Source organism: Neolamprologus multifasciatus, chromosome 5, assembly GCF_963576455.1.
Source record: "Neolamprologus multifasciatus chromosome 5, fNeoMul1.2, whole genome shotgun sequence".
Classification (NCBI taxonomy): domain Eukaryota; kingdom Metazoa; phylum Chordata; class Actinopteri; order Cichliformes; family Cichlidae; genus Neolamprologus; species Neolamprologus multifasciatus.
Genome location: NC_140443.1, coordinates 27,223,701 through 27,242,440, shown reverse-complemented (window position 1 = coordinate 27,242,440; position 18,740 = coordinate 27,223,701). Strand labels below are relative to the sequence as shown.

The 18,740-nt window shown below is 38.8% G+C and overlaps 2 protein-coding genes across 23 annotated transcripts in view; one reads left to right on the top strand and one right to left on the bottom strand.

The window, feature by feature from the left end:
• Window positions 1-2,955: 2,955 nt before the first annotated feature.
• cd8a (CD8a molecule) lies at window positions 2,956-6,024 on the top strand. Its single transcript, XM_085160634.1, has 6 exons — window positions 2,956-3,761; window positions 3,879-4,199; window positions 4,302-4,400; window positions 4,504-4,614; window positions 4,776-4,815; window positions 5,254-6,024. Exons 1-6 carry the CDS (start codon window positions 3,713-3,715, stop codon window positions 5,303-5,305), a joined length of 672 nt encoding a protein of 223 aa, XP_085016760.1. The 5' UTR covers window positions 2,956-3,712; the 3' UTR covers window positions 5,306-6,024.
• A 42-nt stretch (window positions 6,025-6,066) lies between these two features.
• Window positions 6,067-18,740, bottom strand: part of cast (calpastatin) — a 32,258-nt gene continuing 19,584 nt past the window's right edge. For 6 of the 22 annotated variants that reach the window (XM_085160561.1, XM_085160567.1, XM_085160563.1 and 3 more), the window contains 34 exons: window positions 17,804-17,917; window positions 17,360-17,440; window positions 16,866-16,976; window positions 16,147-16,293; window positions 15,738-15,782; window positions 15,553-15,654; window positions 15,355-15,435; window positions 14,670-14,708; window positions 13,920-14,003; window positions 13,671-13,742; window positions 13,455-13,574; window positions 13,153-13,266; window positions 12,975-13,079; window positions 12,740-12,856; window positions 12,412-12,522; window positions 12,265-12,333; window positions 11,996-12,112; window positions 11,764-11,868; window positions 11,550-11,666; window positions 11,221-11,424; window positions 11,029-11,055; window positions 10,833-10,907; window positions 10,603-10,707; window positions 10,269-10,385; window positions 10,027-10,137; window positions 9,833-9,940; window positions 9,629-9,733; window positions 9,437-9,529; window positions 8,961-9,005; window positions 8,729-8,866; window positions 8,260-8,346; window positions 7,960-7,989; window positions 7,590-7,696; window positions 6,067-7,492 (listed from right to left, as the gene is read on the bottom strand). In XM_085160561.1, the coding sequence (XP_085016687.1) occupies window positions 7,598-7,696; window positions 7,960-7,989; window positions 8,260-8,346; window positions 8,729-8,866; window positions 8,961-9,005; window positions 9,437-9,529; window positions 9,629-9,733; window positions 9,833-9,940; window positions 10,027-10,137; window positions 10,269-10,385; window positions 10,603-10,707; window positions 10,833-10,907; window positions 11,029-11,055; window positions 11,221-11,424; window positions 11,550-11,666; window positions 11,764-11,868; window positions 11,996-12,112; window positions 12,265-12,333; window positions 12,412-12,522; window positions 12,740-12,856; window positions 12,975-13,079; window positions 13,153-13,266; window positions 13,455-13,574; window positions 13,671-13,742; window positions 13,920-14,003; window positions 14,670-14,708; window positions 15,355-15,435; window positions 15,553-15,654; window positions 15,738-15,782; window positions 16,147-16,293; window positions 16,866-16,976; window positions 17,360-17,440; window positions 17,804-17,917 (3,195 nt within the window). In that variant the 3' untranslated portion in view covers window positions 6,067-7,492; window positions 7,590-7,597. The remainder of the gene's footprint in view (window positions 7,493-7,589; window positions 7,697-7,959; window positions 7,990-8,259; window positions 8,347-8,728; window positions 8,867-8,960; window positions 9,006-9,436; window positions 9,530-9,628; window positions 9,734-9,832; window positions 9,941-10,026; window positions 10,138-10,268; window positions 10,386-10,602; window positions 10,708-10,832; window positions 10,908-11,028; window positions 11,056-11,220; window positions 11,425-11,549; window positions 11,667-11,763; window positions 11,869-11,995; window positions 12,113-12,264; window positions 12,334-12,411; window positions 12,523-12,739; window positions 12,857-12,974; window positions 13,080-13,152; window positions 13,267-13,454; window positions 13,575-13,670; window positions 13,743-13,919; window positions 14,004-14,669; window positions 14,709-15,354; window positions 15,436-15,552; window positions 15,655-15,737; window positions 15,783-16,146; window positions 16,294-16,865; window positions 16,977-17,359; window positions 17,441-17,803; window positions 17,918-18,740) is intronic. The other 16 variants (XM_085160574.1, XM_085160579.1, XM_085160580.1 and 13 more) reach the window with 9 other exon arrangements.

Sequence of the window (18,740 nt, the reverse complement as noted above, 5' to 3'; positions counted from 1 at the left end):
GTGCGATTTTTAATGTAATGATATGGCAGTGCTATATACTCAACTGTTTGTGGTGAAATCCATTATTCCACTATTATCTCATGTTACGTCTTGCTACAGATACAAAATACATAGCCACATATTTATATATTATTTAATTAAATATAGGTAATATGTACATTGTGACACTCAGTTTTGAATAAATCCCATTTAGGATAAACTAAAATTGAAACTGCAGTTTTCTAATACAGACCATCTTGAGATATCAATATTAAGTACAGTTTCATGCATGTAATAAGAGTCAATACACAGAAAAATTGAGCTTTATCCTTTCATGTCGTCTGTAGAGACATGTATGTACAGAAAGTGTTGTGCACTATTTTCAAAACTCTATTGAAAAGTGCAACAAACAAAATTCTTCCAAGCTCTTTAGTAAGAAGACACGTACACGTATTATTTCCAATTTGTCACATTTGTATAAACTATTTCAGCTTCCTTAGCAAAAATCCCAAACAGTATATGTAAATATATCACGTCTTCAGATGGAGAAACATTTTATATTTTTTCCTCTTTAAAATGGCCTGAGTGTAAATTTAGCCCATTCAGGACAAATTTGTGCTGCTTGTAAAAAGCGCATTAACTGCTTGAAAGCAGTTTTACAGTGTAGACCTTTTTGAGATATCAGTATCAAGGAGATGTAACTTCTTACTCTGCAATATTTACACATTTTACTTAGCAAAAGCCAACAAAGTAAAGGAAAATGAAAATTGGTAACAGGAAGCGTTATCCACAAATTATGAAAAAAATTCTGACCAAATCACTTTAACTTTGAAGTCTTTTAGAGCGCTCCATTTCTACTTACTCCAATCCTCTTGATGCTCTTGGTTTCCACTTTACTCCTTTTTCTAGAATGCTTGAAACCAGACCAGCCAGTTGAGCAGCAGAGCAATGATAACTGAGCCAAAGTGAACAAAAAAAAATACTATTCAGATGTGTTTACTGGTAATGAAGGTGGCATTTTCAGAACACAAGGATATTCAGCATTATTGTGCTGAGTACCTTTTTTTTTCACTGGCTTCCCCTGGTCACCCACCACATAATCACACACACACACGCTCAGGTTTCAGGTTGGAGATCCCCTGTGTGACTAAGATAGGGAAGCCCATGCAGGTGTGTTTGTGAGTGACTCAACCCTGAAACAGAGACATGGAAAGGTGAAGTGGGCTAATTGTGTGCTTTTTGACTGGGTCTTCCCTTTGATACAATGCATCAACAGAATCCCCTATTTGCCGAAAACAATGCAAGACTGAAACTTGATTTAATTTGTAATAAATATAAAAGTGACTTATTGAAAGCAAAAATAGGGTCAATGACAATCTGAATTTCGAGGAATTATTGTAACAGTTTAAAGAAAGACAAAAAAGACAGACAGAAAGAAAGAAAGACGCTAAATGAGATAAAAAAAAAACAAAACAAAAACAAAACTGTGTCCTCTTGTTACTCTCACTCCCCCCACTTTTTCATTCTTTCTGTCTCCTCCCACCCATGGAACAGATCACCCACAAAAGCGCAAAATGTCAGCACTCAGTGCCCATTACCAAATTGCTGCATTTATTTTCCAGCACTGAACCGGAAAAAGGGCTTCGAGTTGCGCCATAGCAGCTGTTGCTCTACTCTAGGGGGTTTCACTTCCGTAAAGCTCTTAGACAACATTTCACTTGAAATGATACAAGCTGTAACGCTTTATGGTGCTACGTTCTTCTTTCCTTTTGCTAGAGCTGTTAGCTCAATAGAGCTTTATAAACTGTGAATAAAACTGATAAGATTTAAACTGAAGCAGGTAGGAACACTCTTTGAAATGAATATTCTAGAAATTTAATGAATTCAAATTCCTGTCTTTTCCCATAATGAGAATTGTAGTATCTTTTGTTAGCTCACAAGCAATTTCCTTTAAATTTTCAGTTCCCCCTGATAGCCATTATATTTAATAATGACTTCATGCTGTTGCTCATGCACAGCATAACAAAACAATAAAAACATTTTTTTTAAAAAGTTACTTTGTTCATTTTTCACAAGATTAAAATCATGCGCGGTACCCTCCATCCAATAGAAGAAGTACTTGTATGAATATGTGTGAATGGATGAAAGAGGCAAGTTATATAAAGCGCTCTGAGTGCTCAAGAAGAGTAGAAAAGCACTATGAACCAGTCCATTTACCATTCAGACCAATGTCACAGAACATATTTTCCATTACTTGTTTCAGCTGGTGTACCACTGTAATAAAATGAATTATTCAGGTTTGACTAATACTTCAAATTATTTTACATAAGTTTGTGTCTTTGCTCAGAAGTATGTCTTGATGGATGCTTAATCATCCAGGTAAATGAATCCCAAAAAGTTGATTCTGTTCATCTGGACTGGGCTGTGAGTTGATCAGATCCTGACCTCACAACCCGTTGTTCATTCAGTGGGCTAGTTTCAGTCATTGTGCAAAGGTACTGTTTATAAGGTTGGGGAAACCTGCAGTCAGTCAGGTGACGAAACGTTTCTCCCACTTAAACGCTACGTCCAGATGAACAGAATCAGCTTTTTGGGATGCTCAGAAGTCTGTTTTGTGATTTTGTTCAAGGATTCAGTGCACTGATAGCAACATGGTGCTAAGTCATTTTGCTGCCATCTAATGGTGTAAATATCGGTCTTGTGGAAGCGTTGTAACACTGCGCAATCGCATGCCTAACATTGGATTTTAGGGGTGTTTGCCTGTGCAATACAGTACTTTTAAATAATTTGGAACAATGAAAATATTGGAAATTGTCATAAATTAGTCGAGTATAAAGGTAAAATCTTAAATCTTAAATATAACATTCACAGTGATTTTAAATTGAAGAGGACAACAATCTTTATCCAGAACTTGAGAAGATGGGAAATCACTAAAGTGATTATTAGTTTATATAATAATAGTATTTTTTTTTTTTAATTAATTTAGTGACGTTATATTTGTGTTATATCTTGTGCTTGTTACAGTTTCAAGGCTTTTTGCCTGTATTTCAGAACATGGTGATGTTAAAAACTGGGGTGTAAGATGTAAGCTAATGTGAAGTCTTAGAAAAGGCCTCTGAGAGACCCTGATGCTTGCTGTTATACTCTTAACTAAACTGTTATATTTCTCTAAACTAGTTTAATCTGAGAGATTAAAATATAGCAATGTTTGCAATCTTTGAATGTTTAAATTTCATCAATCATTCACTAAAGGCAGGTCAAATTCAAACTACATAGCAACGTCAAAGTGACTGTTAGGAGTTCATGATGAAACTTCAACAAAGAAAAGTTTGGTATAATGCACCATTTAATTTGTGCAGAATTGGTGTAGAGTTGCGTGAACTATGTTTGGTGTGCATCGTTTTCACTTCCTATCTCATCCATTTTCAGCCTACATACTGCGCACTGCTGCATTTGTGTGCCAATAGTTTGTGGATGAAGTAGTGATGTTCAATGCTTCAAACCAGAGGTAGAGGAGTGAAGTGCAGATTGGGTGGGTTACAAACATTGTGCAGACCACGATCGTGTTGCAGGAGGTCTCTGCAAGACTCTGCTGCAATGGTCCCATTTGACAGAGCAGAGAAGAAGGTTACAGCTGGGGCGGGGTTTCATATCACGCTGAATTATCTCCCAGCAGACTTCAATAAACACGAAAAGGACGTGTTTAGCTCCTATTCTCGTCTGCAAGATTAAAATGGACCAAAAATGGCTTCTGATTCTGGTGATTGTGGTGTCTTGTCAGAGTAAGTTGAACTTAATTATTAAGTGTTATCTGATTTGGGTTTTTTTTTTGTTTATTGTGTATTGTTCCCAGAAACAAAATGTTTTTTTTTCTTCTCTCGTTTTATAAAATCTTTTAGAATTCACTTCAGGGACTTTCAAAGACCAAAGAGCAAAGGAAGGGGATAGGATTGATATCAACTGTACACCTAAAAACACAACGGGGGCCAGCATGATTGTCTGGTTTCGAGTTCTAAGCAATCACATGGAATTCATTGGGTCTTTCAGCAAAACTGGCATAAAAAAGGCACCAGCAACAAACTTTGATGAGCTCTACACTTACACAAATAATCGTCTATCACTGAAGTCCTTCAAAAAAACCGACGCTGGCCTATATGGCTGTGCGTCACTTATCTATGGTAATACACTGGTGTTTGGAGAAATAACACAAATATCTGCAGGTAAGTTATGTTTCTTTGTTTGGTTTAATTTATTGTTTTGTTTATTGTTTTAGTAGGTTTACACATAACTTTAACTTCTTCTCTTTTTTTTTTTTTTTTTAGATAAAACTGAAGATAAAACTGAAGCACCACCAACATGCACCACCAAACCGAGTGTGCCCAAAATTGTAACCTGTGATTGTGAAGGCAAGACAACAGGAGGCAAGTGTTCCAAATCACAATGATGTGTTATAACATTTGTCATATTCATGTTTAAAATTCTGTGAGTAGAAAAACTTGGTAAACAAGGATGGTTCATTTTCAGAAGGGGAGTCCAGTTCTGCTTTTAATTGTAGTCCAATAATGTTGGGAGCTCTTGCTGGTGGCTGTGGCCTTTTTCTTCTGCTCCTCATCGTCACCATATTGTACTGCAATCGTAAGTACATCTTCAATATGAAATCTACATGATCTTCATGTGCATAAAATTTGGAACTGAATAATATATAAAATTCTGTCATTTTCTGCACTCGGAAATCTGAAAACTATTGTAAAATCTATATTTTCACCTCAAGTTTAAATAATTTCAATTGCATGTAGGGATAAGGACACGGAGATGCCCACACCATCACAAAAGAAGGTAAGTTATTCCTTTATTTATTTATTTTTAAATTTAACATTATTGTTCCATTTTAGTCTAGGAATACACTCCATGAATAAATGAGGAATACTTAGTTATTAGTCCAACATCAGGAACCACACCCAGACAGCAAAATGACATTTTAGACTTTTTTTGTTAATATTGTTCAGCGATTTTCTTTCTTCTTATTTTCATTAATATTTTATTTTTGAAAAAAACTTATTATATAATATTAATATTCAAATAACAAAATTAAATACCTATACCCATAGTATATTATGATTGTTGTTGAATGTGTTTTTTCTCCCTATTTCCAATTACACTTGCAGTCTATTTGAAGAAAACAGTCCCTTTTAACATTAAAAAAGACAAAGGTTACTAATTATTATTTGTATTAATCATCTAAATTTACATCTTTTTTTTTCTTTTAAAATTTAGACCTCGAACGGCGCCTCCTGCAAAAGAAGTGATGCCCGGCCGATATGTTTAATCTAAATGGTGAAATGTGACACTTCTTTTTTTCTTTAACGCTATTGCTGCATCTTCTCATCCTGTTTGCTAAAGTCAGCCTAAAACATTTTCTTTGTTTGTAAAAATATGAGATGGTTTTAAAGTGGTTGTGTATTCAGTGCATAAATGGAAAGCCTTTTATTACCAGCATTGAGTTATAATTTTCATGTGGCTTGATGGCTAACAACACTGTTTTGTCACAGGTATCAATCACAGATTGAATCCTTTTAATGATAATTGTGTGGTTTAAAGAGTTTATTTTGCAAATCCACATCAATTCTTATGGTTACGGGTACGGCTGAAGATGATCCTGAGAAGAATTCATTTTGTTTCTGAACTGTGAGCAACAATTGTATATAATTCTTTTCAATTTAAATATTTTGTATTTAATTTTTTGGGAAGTTTTAAAAGCAATAACAGTGTGCTTTTGTTTTGCATTCTGCACACACTATTTGAATTGCTGCACTCGCATTTAGTCATCAACACAATTTAAAGCAGATTTTTTTTTATGGCTTGTTTAAAATTATACTTACTCGAAAAGTATTTGATTTTATTCATTCACATGTTTTTAAGACTGTAGAGTAATACTGAAAAGAACAAATATGGCATGTTCTTTTGTTTTTGCTTTTAATCGTTGTACATCCTCAAAAAAAATAAAAATAAAAAAAATTCTCGTTTCTATTTTCAACATAAAACGCTGTACAAAATAAAATTAAAAAAATAAAACCACTCAGACAAGCATTCCTTCTTCAATGAGCTGTATTTGTCTTTATTAGATTTTATTTTTCCACACATCAAACCCACTCATTTGGATTCCCATCAGTCATTCAGGGTCTTGGCACAAAAGTAGATTTGAGCAAAAGACATTTGTTTTTTAAGCCCCCCCCCCCCCCCCCCCCCCTTGAGTCTAAAGGAAGTGGGGTGCTACAACTGTAAGCAGAGCGCAAAACCACAAGTCAAGAGCGGATAAAAAAATTCTTTCATAGGAGATTACACTCCCACGCACTTTAATACATACACATTTCCCCTTGCACCTTTACAAACACATTGTTTGTTCACCTTTCCTACAATATCTAGTTATTTTCTCCAGCATATTAAGTCAGTTAATGTTATCTTTTGTTTCTCTTTTAAGGTACAATAATAATAAAACGATACTGCATGATTTATTTATGTATTTATTTTTTTCAATTTAGTTAGCATTTCCCCTTATACATCTCATATCTTGGCTTAACTCTACAAAAAAAAAGGGTGGAATTATAGTGACTAACTTTACAATTGAAAGCAATAGCCCAAATAGAGCAAAACTCTTTTACAGCTCACAAACAACGGCAGTTTACAAAGCTTGTAAACATCCTGCTTCAATAAGTGCACTTTTGAACGTCTTTTTTTCCCCTTTCTGCAAACCCAAATACACAGAAAGAGACCTTCTACTTGACAGATATTGCTGTTTAAAGAGAGGCATTTGCAAAAAGCTCTCCAATACAGAATTAATTAGAACACCTCCTGGGAAATCCACATATTCAATAATGTAAACTATGTATTGTTTAAAATATAAGCGAACTAAGCTGTACACTAGTGTCTTATGTAATGGTGTCCAATCACGATAGAAAAACGTTTTGTGTGTGTGCACATCTGGATTGCACAAAACTTCCTGGTGCTATACACCTACTCCATACTGCTCTCACACAAGTTGACAGTCTCCACTGCTCCAACTAATGTCACAACACCAGCAGGTTTAGGTCACCGGTGTTGTAATAGAAGTGTTTTGCTGGAGGAAAAAGGAAAAAACTAAACAAGCAAAACCCCACTTGTCAACTGTGATGTACATGCGTGATTCTTGGCATCCAAAAAGTTTTCCCCACAGTTTCACTTCTTTCATTTACATCCAGTTTTTAAAAGTCTCTTTTATATTCTCTAAAAAAACCCAAAAAACCCAAAACAAAATTTCTTATCTTTGAACTGTAAAGCAGATAGGTGTTTAAGTGTGCGTGCATGTCCGTTTGCGCTTCTATGTGTGTGCATTGCGTAAATGTTATGGGTATGTGTAGGTTTTTTCTTGACTCCAATATACATTCTTAACATTTTACAAAAATAGAATCGTTATCCAGAGAGCAGCTCCCTCACCGATGCGTCCACGTGGCCTGGAGGACAGATTTAAAGCGACAACCTGTAACAAGTGATATTCAGCAGTCAGTTTAAAGACTTGACATCTATCCTCCTAATATTCAGGGTTTTTTAAATCACTTAAATATGACAAATCTTACCATGTGACCTAGCTCTTGGCTCCCTTCTTTGTAGAAGTTGGCACAACATCTGAGCTTCTCTGAGCTGATAGCTGGTCAGGAGCAGATGGTTCCTCTGCTTGTTGTTTCTGATGTTTTTAACAAATAAGTATTAAAAACGATAAAGAAGAATTCATGCCTTTGCAGTATTACAGGCTGAAATCAACATCAGGCAAAGCAGCGTGAGGAGCATGTCACATGCCACTATGTGGAGGCCCCTGCAGAAATTAGAATTCAATAACTGCTTCTGCTGTGAGTCTTTGGCTCAGTTATGAGTGCACAGATCCAGTGTGTCAGATACGTTGCTTATTCAGCCTAAATTAGGTCTTCATGCAGCAGACGATTTGCTTACTTTAGATTTTGGCTTTGACTTGCTTTTTCCCTGTAACAAAGTCAACACCTTGATTATGCTCTACAACTCACACTGCTCCATGACGTAGTGAGCACAGACACAGTAATAGCTAGTAAGGAAACCTATAGGGGGCGCCATGTACCGATGAGAAATAAATGTTCTGCAATCATTCTTCTGAAGTGCAGTTTAGTCAGAAGCATTTTTCTTAGAAGCTTCCAAGAAAAAGACGTACATTTGGCCCTATTTCTTATAGTAAAGTGTAATATTTAAACACTTCTACATAGTCATATAGATTTTTACCTTTGGTTTGTCTGTTTTAGATTTGCCTTTTACTGGATCTGGAAGCAGGGTATCAGACAGGGACTCCAGAACAGGACCAGCCATCGGCTAGAAAAGCAAGAATAAATAAATAACAGTTAATAAACTCAAGAAGATCTTAAGAAAGCATTTTCTAAAAGTGGTTTCAGGTACAAAGATGGTATAAAACAACTAAGTAAGGACCATTTTTAACACTCTAAGTAATCATCAGTGATAGTCGCAATCACAGCCTATTAGGTGGCTCTCCCTGGTATGAGCTCATTGTTCCTTTTTCAGGATGAGCAAGTAATCTATTGTGAAAGCAAAGATTAGGATTATGGTCGTCACCAACTATGAGTCAAACCTCACAACGCTCAGTTAAGGTGAGACAGACACATGTCTCACACCTTGATGGAGTTTAGCTAATATTAGCCGGAAGGAGTAGAAATGGTAGATTTTATTTCTCCACTACCTTCAGAGGAGCTGAGTCCAGCGCAGGAGGTTCCAACTTTGTTGTGGCAGCACACGAGGTGACCGGTGCATCAGGCTTGGGAGCATCAGAGAAGTCACTGGACAGCATTTCTAAGGCTTTTGTTTCATCCATACTCTTCTGCAGAGTGTTAAAAAGGGAATGCTTTATTGTCATCTTTCACATATATCATTAATGTTTATTTTATTTTAGAAATATTGTGTGAGGAACTGACCTCCTTGGGGATGGTGGCAGCTTTTTTCTTTGCTTCTTCCATTTTCTTTAAAATGAAATTTGTGAAGTTTAGACTCAATAAAGCAACAAATGCTATACTACACTTTATAAATGTCCCTGTCACATGTTGCAGTCTTCAGTAGTGTATGGATGGACTAGTGGACTAATAACAAGATTATATAATGTAAAAGACTTCTGTTTTCACAATATTACATACCGACTGAAAAATACAGTTAAATGAATGAATAGTGTCCCTGATCATGTTTTGTATTGTTATTTGTTCACAATATTTAATGTAATTCTCATTACCCAACCCAGCTTGCAGCAGACTATCAAGAGGAAGAACAACATCTATATGTTCACATCTTTAAAGTAGGAATTGTACTGAGTAAATGCATGGATTGGTAGAGTAATTGATGGACTGCTAAGTAAATGTACTTCACTTTTAGGATCTCATTTCAAAGGCTGTCAGGTTACCTTACGGTCTTCCTCAGTGGGTCGATACTCTGGTGGTAGTGTGTCATCTCTCTCTCCCATTTTAATAAGCTTCTCCTCAGCAATCGTTTTCTCCTGCAACAACAAGGCAAATCAAAACAGCTGAAGTGGCATGCAGATTTTTTATTATTAATTTAAATTATTTCTATTATTATTTTATACGATGCTGGCTACCTTGACGGGATCTTTAACAGGACCTGGGGCGGGCTGAGGGACAGGTTTGATATCCCCCAAGGTGTCTGACAGAGCATCAAGGGCATTGTCTGCTCCAGCTTCCAGCTGAATGTGCAACAACCCCAGAAAAAAAATATGATTTTGATGTAGCTGCAGATAGTTGTATAAAGAGTATAAATAGATGAGAAACACTTGAGCCTTTACCTGTGGCTTTGTTTGTGTAGGAATACGAGGTTCTGACTTCACTGCCGGTGCAGCGCTGGAGGCAACCAAGTCTCCGGCCAAGGACTTAAGAGCAGCGTCTGCAGAGGCCTGAGGGGGAGACAGAATACAATCCTATACTTAAAATTGATAATACTCAACTTGAAATTAATACTATTGCTTTCCGTGATTGGTACCTGTGCAGGAGGAGCTGACGAGCAGACGACAGGAGCCTGGACAGCAGGAGCGGCTGAAGAGCTGAAGTCTCCAGACAAAATATCCAGAGCATCATCAGTATTTATCTTGGGCTGCAGGAGAAGATAAAGAGAGAAAATAAGCCGTTATTTTAATTACTAAATGTACATATTCTTTATGGCTTTTTATCCATTAATAAATATCTAACTTTTGTTGCTTAGAAATAGATTTGCCCTGGGCTCACCTCAGGTTTGGGAGCAGGCAGTTTTTTGAGATCTTCCTCTTTAAATCTGTAATCTGGAGGAAGTGTATCCTCCCTCTCTCCTACACGCACACCCTTCTCCTTTTTGACTTTGCCCTCCTGGAAAAGGGGAAAAAGGTGAATGACTGGCTGGTCCAGACACTCTGTTTCTCCTAAATACAGATTTTTTAAAAAGGGTTCTAAACAGGACAAGTGTTTAAAAAAAACCAAATATGTGCATGGATAATTCAGTTGTACTGGTATACTATTACTGGATTAAAATATAAATATGTCACTCATAACAAAACAACACTATATGTTTTTGGGCACCACATACCGAGACAATATCCTCAGGTCTGAGTTCTGGAGACTCTGGCTTTGGTGCTTCTGTTGGCAGTGTTTCGCTGAGAGCACTGAGAGCATCCAGAGAGATGGAGTCACCCTGAGGGGTGAGAGAAGAGGAACTTCATAGGCCAGTTTTAGACAAGGCATGTTATACAGCTCTGAATGATAAATGAAAAACTAAAGCCAAAAGAAATCAGAAGGCTTTTGATTCCTCACAGTTACCTTCTCAATTTTGGGCTTTGTCTGTTGTGCGCTTACATCGACTTTGTTAGGTTGTTCCACGGGACAGACTGTTTTCTGCAGAAACGCAGAGATGGAAAAAAGGAGTGAAAACAAAGACATGAATGTAAAAGGGCACAATGACAGCCATGGTGGCAAAAATAAAAACAAAATAAGCCACAAACTCTCCAGAAAGTACCTCAATAAGTTGAGGTTCTGCTTGTACCTGAAAAGCAGAGATAAGAGTTTGAAACAAAGCACTGAAACAATGCAGTTTTATATTTTGTGGAATTTCGTAGGGACTCCAAAAAAAAAAAAGATGGAGGCTTTTCATTTTTAGAGATACGTGCAATGTTTATGTGCAGGAACAAATAACTGATTCACAGTGTACCAGTTTAGGAGAGGCGTAGCAGACGACAGGAGGAGGAGCTTCGAAGAGGACGACAGGAGGAGGATCTATGAAGCAGACGACAGGAGGACGAGGTGGCAAGCAGACAACAGGAGGAGGTGGCAAGCAGACGACAAGAGGAGAAGCTGATGATAAACTGAAGTCTCCAGACAAAATGTCCACAGCATCATCAGCGTCCATCTTGGGCTGCGGGAGGAGACAAAGTAAAGCTTAAATCAAGTTACTAAATGTTCAACAGTTGTAGATCTACGAGTTTCATAAGCTTAATGTGCTGAAGTTTAACCCATAAAGTAAATTTCCTTCAGTCTCACCTCGGGTTTTGGAGGTGGCAGTTTTTTGGGGTCTTTATCTTTAAACCTGTAATCTGGTGGAAGAGTGTCGTCTCGCTCTCCTACACGTACACCCTCCTCCGCCTTCACTTTGCCCTCCTGTACATAGAGAAAGAGAACAAAATTACCTGGTGGAAGAAAAAAAAAAGTTATCAAAAGCTGTGAATTTAATGCTAGGGTGTAGCTTCACTCTTACAGAGACGATATCTTTAGGTTTGAGTTCGGGGGATTCAGGTTTTGGTGCATCTGCTGGTAATGTGTCGCCCAGAGCACTGAGAGCATCCAGAGACATGGAGCCACCCTGAAGACAGAACAGGATTTATCAAACTATGAAAAATAAAATGTCTGTTTAAAGAATATGAAGTGAAACAAGAACAGGAAGAAGTGCAAAAAAGAAGAAAAATGACTCCAAACATCTTATGTCAAACCTTGTCGGTCTCTGGTTTGGTGTCCTTCCCAGCGGCAGGTTTGTGTTCTTGTGCTTTCTTCTCAACAGAAGGAGCACCGGGCCCAGCCGCAGGAGGAGCTGCAGCTGATTCCACTTTCTACACCACACAACACAGATGGCAGTAAAGAAAAAGCCCAACTCAAAATAAATCTTGCTATTTCACTCAGTATATAACTTATGCCATGATGTACACTGTTATTTTACAGATCTCTTTAAAAAAAAAAATGATTGTAAGAAGTTTTGCTGTACCTTAGCAGTAGTTGCTGAGAGTCCAGCCTCCACCTTGGCTTTCTTATCAGTGGGAGGAGCGGGAGATTTCTGCAGCAATCACAAAACACCATTAAAACTGGATATTAGATTTTATACAGTGGTGTCACTGATCGAGACAGAGCTTACCTGCACAGGAGCAGCTGAGGAGCAGACAGGAGCCTGGACAGCAGGAGCTGTTGAAGCAGTACTGAAGTCCCCAGACAAAATGTCCAGAGCATCATCGGCGTCCATCTTGGGCTGCAAGGGTCGGGTCGGGCAGATATGATGTAAAGAAAGAGAAGATATTGACATTCTTCAAGATTCCTGATATTACCCTCATAAAATGTGATGTTATGTGCATACAAAGAAAACAAACCTATAAAATCGAAAACTTTTTAAATATCAGTATCAACACTGGCCTCAAAAATCTATCATCAGTGGAGCTCATCGTTAAATGGATTCACTCTGGGCTCACCTCGGGTTTTGGAGGAGGCAGTTTTTTGAGGTCTTCCTCTTTGAACCTGTAATCTGGAGGAAGTGTGTCCTCCCTCTCTCCTACACGTACACCCTTCTCGCTCTTCACTTTTCCCTCCTGTACAAAGTAAAGGGGACAAAGTGAGACATCGTCTAGCAATGAATCTTATGTGTAACTGAACTAAAGTGACCGCAGAGTTGCTGTTTAAGACAGTGCAGCTGTTTGTGCCTCTTACCGATACAATGTCCTGAGGTCTGACTTTGGGGGGTTCAGGTTTTGGTGCATCTTTTGGTAGTGTGTCACACAGAGCACCGAGAGCATCCAGAGACATGGAGTCACCCTGAAGAGAGAACATGGCGTTTATGACAAGCTAATGACACCCGTGTTGTTTAACCTCATCTCCTGCATCTCACCTCACTGGTCTTGGGCTTGGTGCCTGCTTTGGTATCCAGTCCAGCCTTGACAGGAGTGGTTTTATCCATCTTGGCTTTCTTATCAGCAGGAGCAGCCGCAGGAGATGCTGCTTTCTACAAGAGCAAACAGACAAATGTTTTAGTTTTTACTGATCCATGCAGAATGACAATGCAACTTTAATCAGGTTTATTTTCAGTGTAGAAAAATTTTGGCTTTAACTTTAACAGCCATAAGAAATTTACTTATTAAAACATTTTAAGACAGAGCTAAGATTTGTAAGTAACCATTACAGTAAAAGTACCGTGCTGGAAGAAGAGAGTCCAGCCTCCAGTGAGAAGTCATCTGAGACTTTCTCCATCTTAGCTTTTTTATCAGCTGGAGGAGCCGCCATAGGAGGGACTGCTGCAGGAGTTTCAGCTTTCTGCAATGAAAGGGACAGCAGGGACAAAAAGGCATCAGCCTCTGCAGCCAGCCTCTGCTGTAATGACACATCAGGGACTTAAAAATGTCAATTTACCTTCACAGGAGGAGGTGCAAAGTTCACAGGGCCAGCAGAAGAGGCACCTATAGTCTCAACATGTGCCTTTTGCTATTTATTTTATTGATGGAAAAAAAAAAAAAAACACAATGAGACTTTTTAGACCTTTAAGACAAAAATGATATTATTGGAGCCAATACAGTCTACAGCACAGGTGCCATACTAGGAGTGTGCAGCTCATACATCAAATGGAAGTAGCAGCTAAGTGCTTCATGCTTAAAGACTGACCTCTTGTTTCTTGGGTCCAGGCTGACCAGTTGATTTAAAATCAGCTGAAAGGGAATCAAGGGCCGCGTCTGTGCTCAGTGGTTTCTGAAATGAAAAATACTGTGTGTTACACCAACCTAAAATAACTCAGTCAGAAAGAATTGCTCCAAAGTTCCACTAGAGGGCATGAGTGACCAAATCAAAAGGCAAAATAATGCAAACCAGACTTGTACCAACAGTGAAGGAAAAGTACAGACACACCCTTTACATTCCACAGACGCCAAAAACTCACAAATTCTCTCTCTAAAGAGACGCAGGTGACACAAATCGTGTTGACTCCACAAAAATATGACCAAAACAAAATTGAAACCATTAAATTCACACAGGAAGAAAGAACAGAAAGACTTGGTGAGACACTGAACCAAAAAAGCTTGTTCCATGCCAGGAGGCCAAAGTGGGAGTCGGCTATGATGCAAATGTGGGTGTGTTAGTGAATGTGAGTAACTATGAACACATTCTTCGGTTTAACTGGTGTATCACTGTGCGCAATGTAAGTGTGCATGTGACAGGGCACGTATATTTGTGAGTGTTTGGGTTTGGTCGGATAGGAGCCAACAAGCTCAAACGGAGAAGGTGGTTTCTTAGGACAACACCCAACACATTCTCCACCCAGGAACGAGTAGATTATACAGTGGAAACAGCACTTCCTGCGTGTGTGAGTTATCTGGACTACAAAGAACTGATAGCAGGAGTTTGAAAAGCTTTACTTACAGGGACATCCACAGGTTTAGCATCTGCAGGAGCTCGACCCTAGAAAGTAGAAAGTAGTTTTACACTTGGTAAGAAAAATAAAATTTAAGATCTGAACATTTAAGATCTGAAAAGGCCTTCTAATTCTAATTCTATGTAATAAACATGTCGGTAGTAATTGTTGATTGGTTTGGTTTGTCTGCTTCTTTTTGTTTAGCAGGATCATTTTTTAATACATTGCTGATGGATTTGCATGAAAATGTTACCAAAAAAAGAAATGGAGCTTGGTTTTTCTTTAAAGCAATTACGTTTTAGATGTAATCTGGATTTGAGATTTTGGCAAGATTTTATATTGCAAGGTCAAATTGGACATTTCCTGCCATAGCCTCAGGAACAGGAAAAGGCTAAGACATATCCTCTTGATTTTCACATGAAAATATCAGACTAATCTGGATCAAATATCCTTCCAGATGCAGGAGTCAGCCACTCTTGCTTCATACTAACAGGTTATCAGTCCTAAAGCTTTAATTTGGTGTCAAAGTCATGCCTGTAAAGCAACTTTGTCTAAAGAACATAAGCTAAAAGTGACAGTTTCCTACCAACATTAAGTAGCCCCTACGAATTTGTCAGTGAAGCACACAAAAGCAAAAACAAGGTGAGGTTGGGTAGGAAGTTTAGAAAGCAGTGGAAAGTGGTGCACACTGACCGTATTTTTGAATCTGTAGTCTGGAGGCAGTGTGTCGTCCCTTTCTCCACACTTCTGACCTTTCTCAGAAGTGATGTCATGCTGTGACACATGCATTACACGGTTACACACTAAAGGCCCATGCAGCATGCTGCTCACTTTCTAAAGCATACACACACACTCCAACATGTATGCTTGCACACTGTGGCTATGCTATACCTCTTTGACCTCTGGCCCTGTGAACACAGGCTCTGGGCGAGCGAACGAATCAGTTGATGGTAGTATGTTGGCCAGCTCGTCGATTGCATCCACCGGAGGTGCCTGCGCATGCAACACAGCTCAGCACACAAGAGCAAGCGACATGCTTTTCAAAGGAAACTAGCACTGCTACATTACGTCTTTACCTGTTGGGCTCCTTTAGCTGCTGTGGATGTAACCTCCGCCTGAACCTGCAACACAGATCCAGAATCAGGCCACAAACCTTAACAACACAATATATCCGTTGTGCTATTAGGAGTAAGGCATCATGAAATTATCAGCCATTAAAAAAAAGAAATTCCAACTCTTTCTTAGTTAATTGCTTCAATGAAATGACTTTTCTTCTTTAGAATTTCCAGAAAAAAAAATGTTTGATGGGTGTGAAAAATTCCTGCTAGCCATGAAAACACCTCTTCAGAACATCCTCATTCATTCATTAAACACAGAGACCAAGAGGATGAATATGAATTGAATGCAAAATCATCACTGTGCAGACTATACGGAGGGCAGAGTTGACACACAGCCTCTGCCATGTTTGGCTTCAGGGACATCTACCTTTGTTTGCGCTGATTTAGCTTCTTCCTTTTTGCCTTGCACAGACACATTTCCAGCCGCAGCTGTGCCTGCTGCAGCTGGCTTTGATGTTTTAGCAGGATCAACTTTAGGAACATCAGCTTTGACTACTGTGGCAGCAGTGGCACTCTAAAATACAACAAGATTTGATTCTATTACAGGCCAAGTTCATGTCAAGTAAAACTGCAGATCTGCTACATACATGCAAAACACCCAAAGAAACAAATGAAAGACAGGAAGTCACTTGAGGAAAAGAAAGCCTCCACCAACTTCTTTCATCTAGAAGTGTTGTGCAATGAAACTGGGGTCAGAATAGATGAGAAAACTGTATGCCTCTCCTCTTCATTTGTTTTTTCTCACTGACTCGGAGTGATGATGCATGCGATGTTGCAAATGGACAGGCGTCGACTATGACAAAATGCAACAACAAGCAGAGGCATGCTGAGCAAAGAGCTGCAGTGTAAAGAATGAAAGTCCTTGTTCTTCCAAAAAAAAAAAAAAAAATCCGAAAAGGAATTCCAAGAACCCCCTAAAGCTAATAAGGTATCTGGACAGTCTCAAGTAAGCACAACCCCAAAAAACCTGATAAGACTGCAAGGAAGAAAAAAGAAGAGCGAAAGGCAAGTAGGCCTTGAAAGATACACCCCAAGAGTCATGGAGGCAGTGAAGACTCAGATGGGCATTAGTAGTCAGGCTTATACCTTAGCCGTGTCCTTAGGTGACTCTTTAGGAGCGGCCACAGAAGTGGCTGCTGCAGTGCCAGCAGTGGGAGGGATTGTAGGTGCGACTTTGGCTTGGGAGACAGGTGCAGTCTACAAACATGTCGCCAAATGATTACTCAAAAACACAAGGAAGCCAGTAGATGTACTGACACCGTGTTAGTGAAAACGAAGCAGAAGAAAATTGACACTGATCACTGGTCAGCTCAGTCACAGTTACCCAAAAGATTTCAAAATAATACGAGGACTGAGCCTGATGACCGGTGATCAGTAAGGGTTCAGATGCTGGTGCTTTTTCATGCCTTAATCACCTTGAACTTTGGGGATTTATTTGCATTCATGAAATATTCAAATACCTCACACACAGTTCACAAAATTTCTAATAAAATAATACAAAAAAACATTATCATTTAAAAGATTGTTGGATTAAAGCAAAGAAAAAGCGCTAGCTAGAGTTTTGGCCATGATAGCATTACCTTTAACACCTCTCTAGTGGCGCCACTCGCCTCTGCAAACGACATGTCAATAACAGTAGCACCGGCCAGCGTAGTGTTAGTCTACAATCGAGAAGCATGTGTTTAAAGAAAGTGAAAAGAGACAGTTATTCATGAAGTTAGTGTCACAGTTTGTGAGGAGCATTCATCCCATGCAGGTCATATCAGATCTTTTATGGTGGCACGGTGACAGTCCAGCTTCTGATGCAAGATGAGTGAACGGCCGTGCCAGAAAGACGTCACAGACAGACAGGTAAGATGTTGCGAAACGGTGATGACCAAAGATGAAGCGCGTAAAGAGATGACTAGTGATGAGCACACATGAGGTGCTGAGGCCAAAAGAAAGAAGCAGAGATTCATGTTATGTCACGCCAAAGCGCTCAAAGCCTCCACCACTTTTATTCATACCCGCCAGAGTTTATCTACCTCTGGTTTGGCTTTAGGTGCCGCTTTCCCTGCTGTTGCAACATTAGAGCTTCCTCCTGTTGTCGTGGTAACCGCCTCAGGCTTTGTAGCCATTCCAGATCCTGATGTTGGCGTCTGCAATGCACCAGGTGAGGAGAAGTTGATCAACTGCAATTTTTTACAGCTCTATGGATGCTAGAATTGCCTGTGTGCTTGGCTTTGCACGTGAAAGCTAGTTAACTTTTCGTCAAGAGAGCCACAGAGACTGTGAAACCTACTGTAATATATCTTAGCCTGATATCTTAAAATGACATCTTCTTGGTTACGCTTGAGGGTGGGGAGCAATTAGATATGTTGGTGATTGCAACAATACTCAGTTTCATAACATAGCTCCGCACATCAGTTGGTAATGTGACTGTGGTTCCATGTTTTATACCTTCTATTGCTTAAAGGAAGGCATCACCAACTGATTTAAGCCAAAAGGACACATCCTCAGCAGAAATACTGATGCGACTGCTAGCAAGCTGGCTAGCAGCATTATCGTTTCACGTGCTGTTGTATTGTTTGGCATTTATATGTGTTAAACTGTCATACTCACTGTAGAAGAATGTATTATTATGTGCAATCAGGCACTTAAGTTTAAAATGTTCACAAAATGCCATGGCTAGCATGACAATCCTGGTCAAATGTGATTGTCATTTCGGGTAATTGCACAACTTGCAACACTGCTATGCCATTACGTGTACTACAGGGAATTGTGGTAACAAAAGTATCCAAATTGAGATGTAGTAAATCTTTCAGCCTTTTTTGCTTCCATTATAACCTGCTTTTTCTGAAAGTCATTAAACTTGCAGAAAAAGCAACACACAAGTAAGATTCCATATTTGTAAGGTTAATAGGTGAACATTATAGTTGTGTTTTTATGTGACAAGAAACCGGCTAATAGTAATTACCATAC

What these genes read in the sequence shown, in the direction of transcription:
- cd8a (XM_085160634.1), top strand. Translation starts at nt 3,713, where the DNA reads ATGGACCAAAAATGGCTTCTGATTCTGGTGATTGTGGTGTCTTGTCAG. An exon ending in AATAACACAAATATCTGCAG is followed by an intron (nt 4,200 to 4,301) that starts GTAAGTTATGTT and finishes TTTTTTTTTTAG; the next exon opens with ATAAAACTGAAGATAAAACT. An exon ending in TGAAGGCAAGACAACAGGAG is followed by an intron (nt 4,401 to 4,503) that starts GCAAGTGTTCCA and finishes GTTCATTTTCAG; the next exon opens with AAGGGGAGTCCAGTTCTGCT.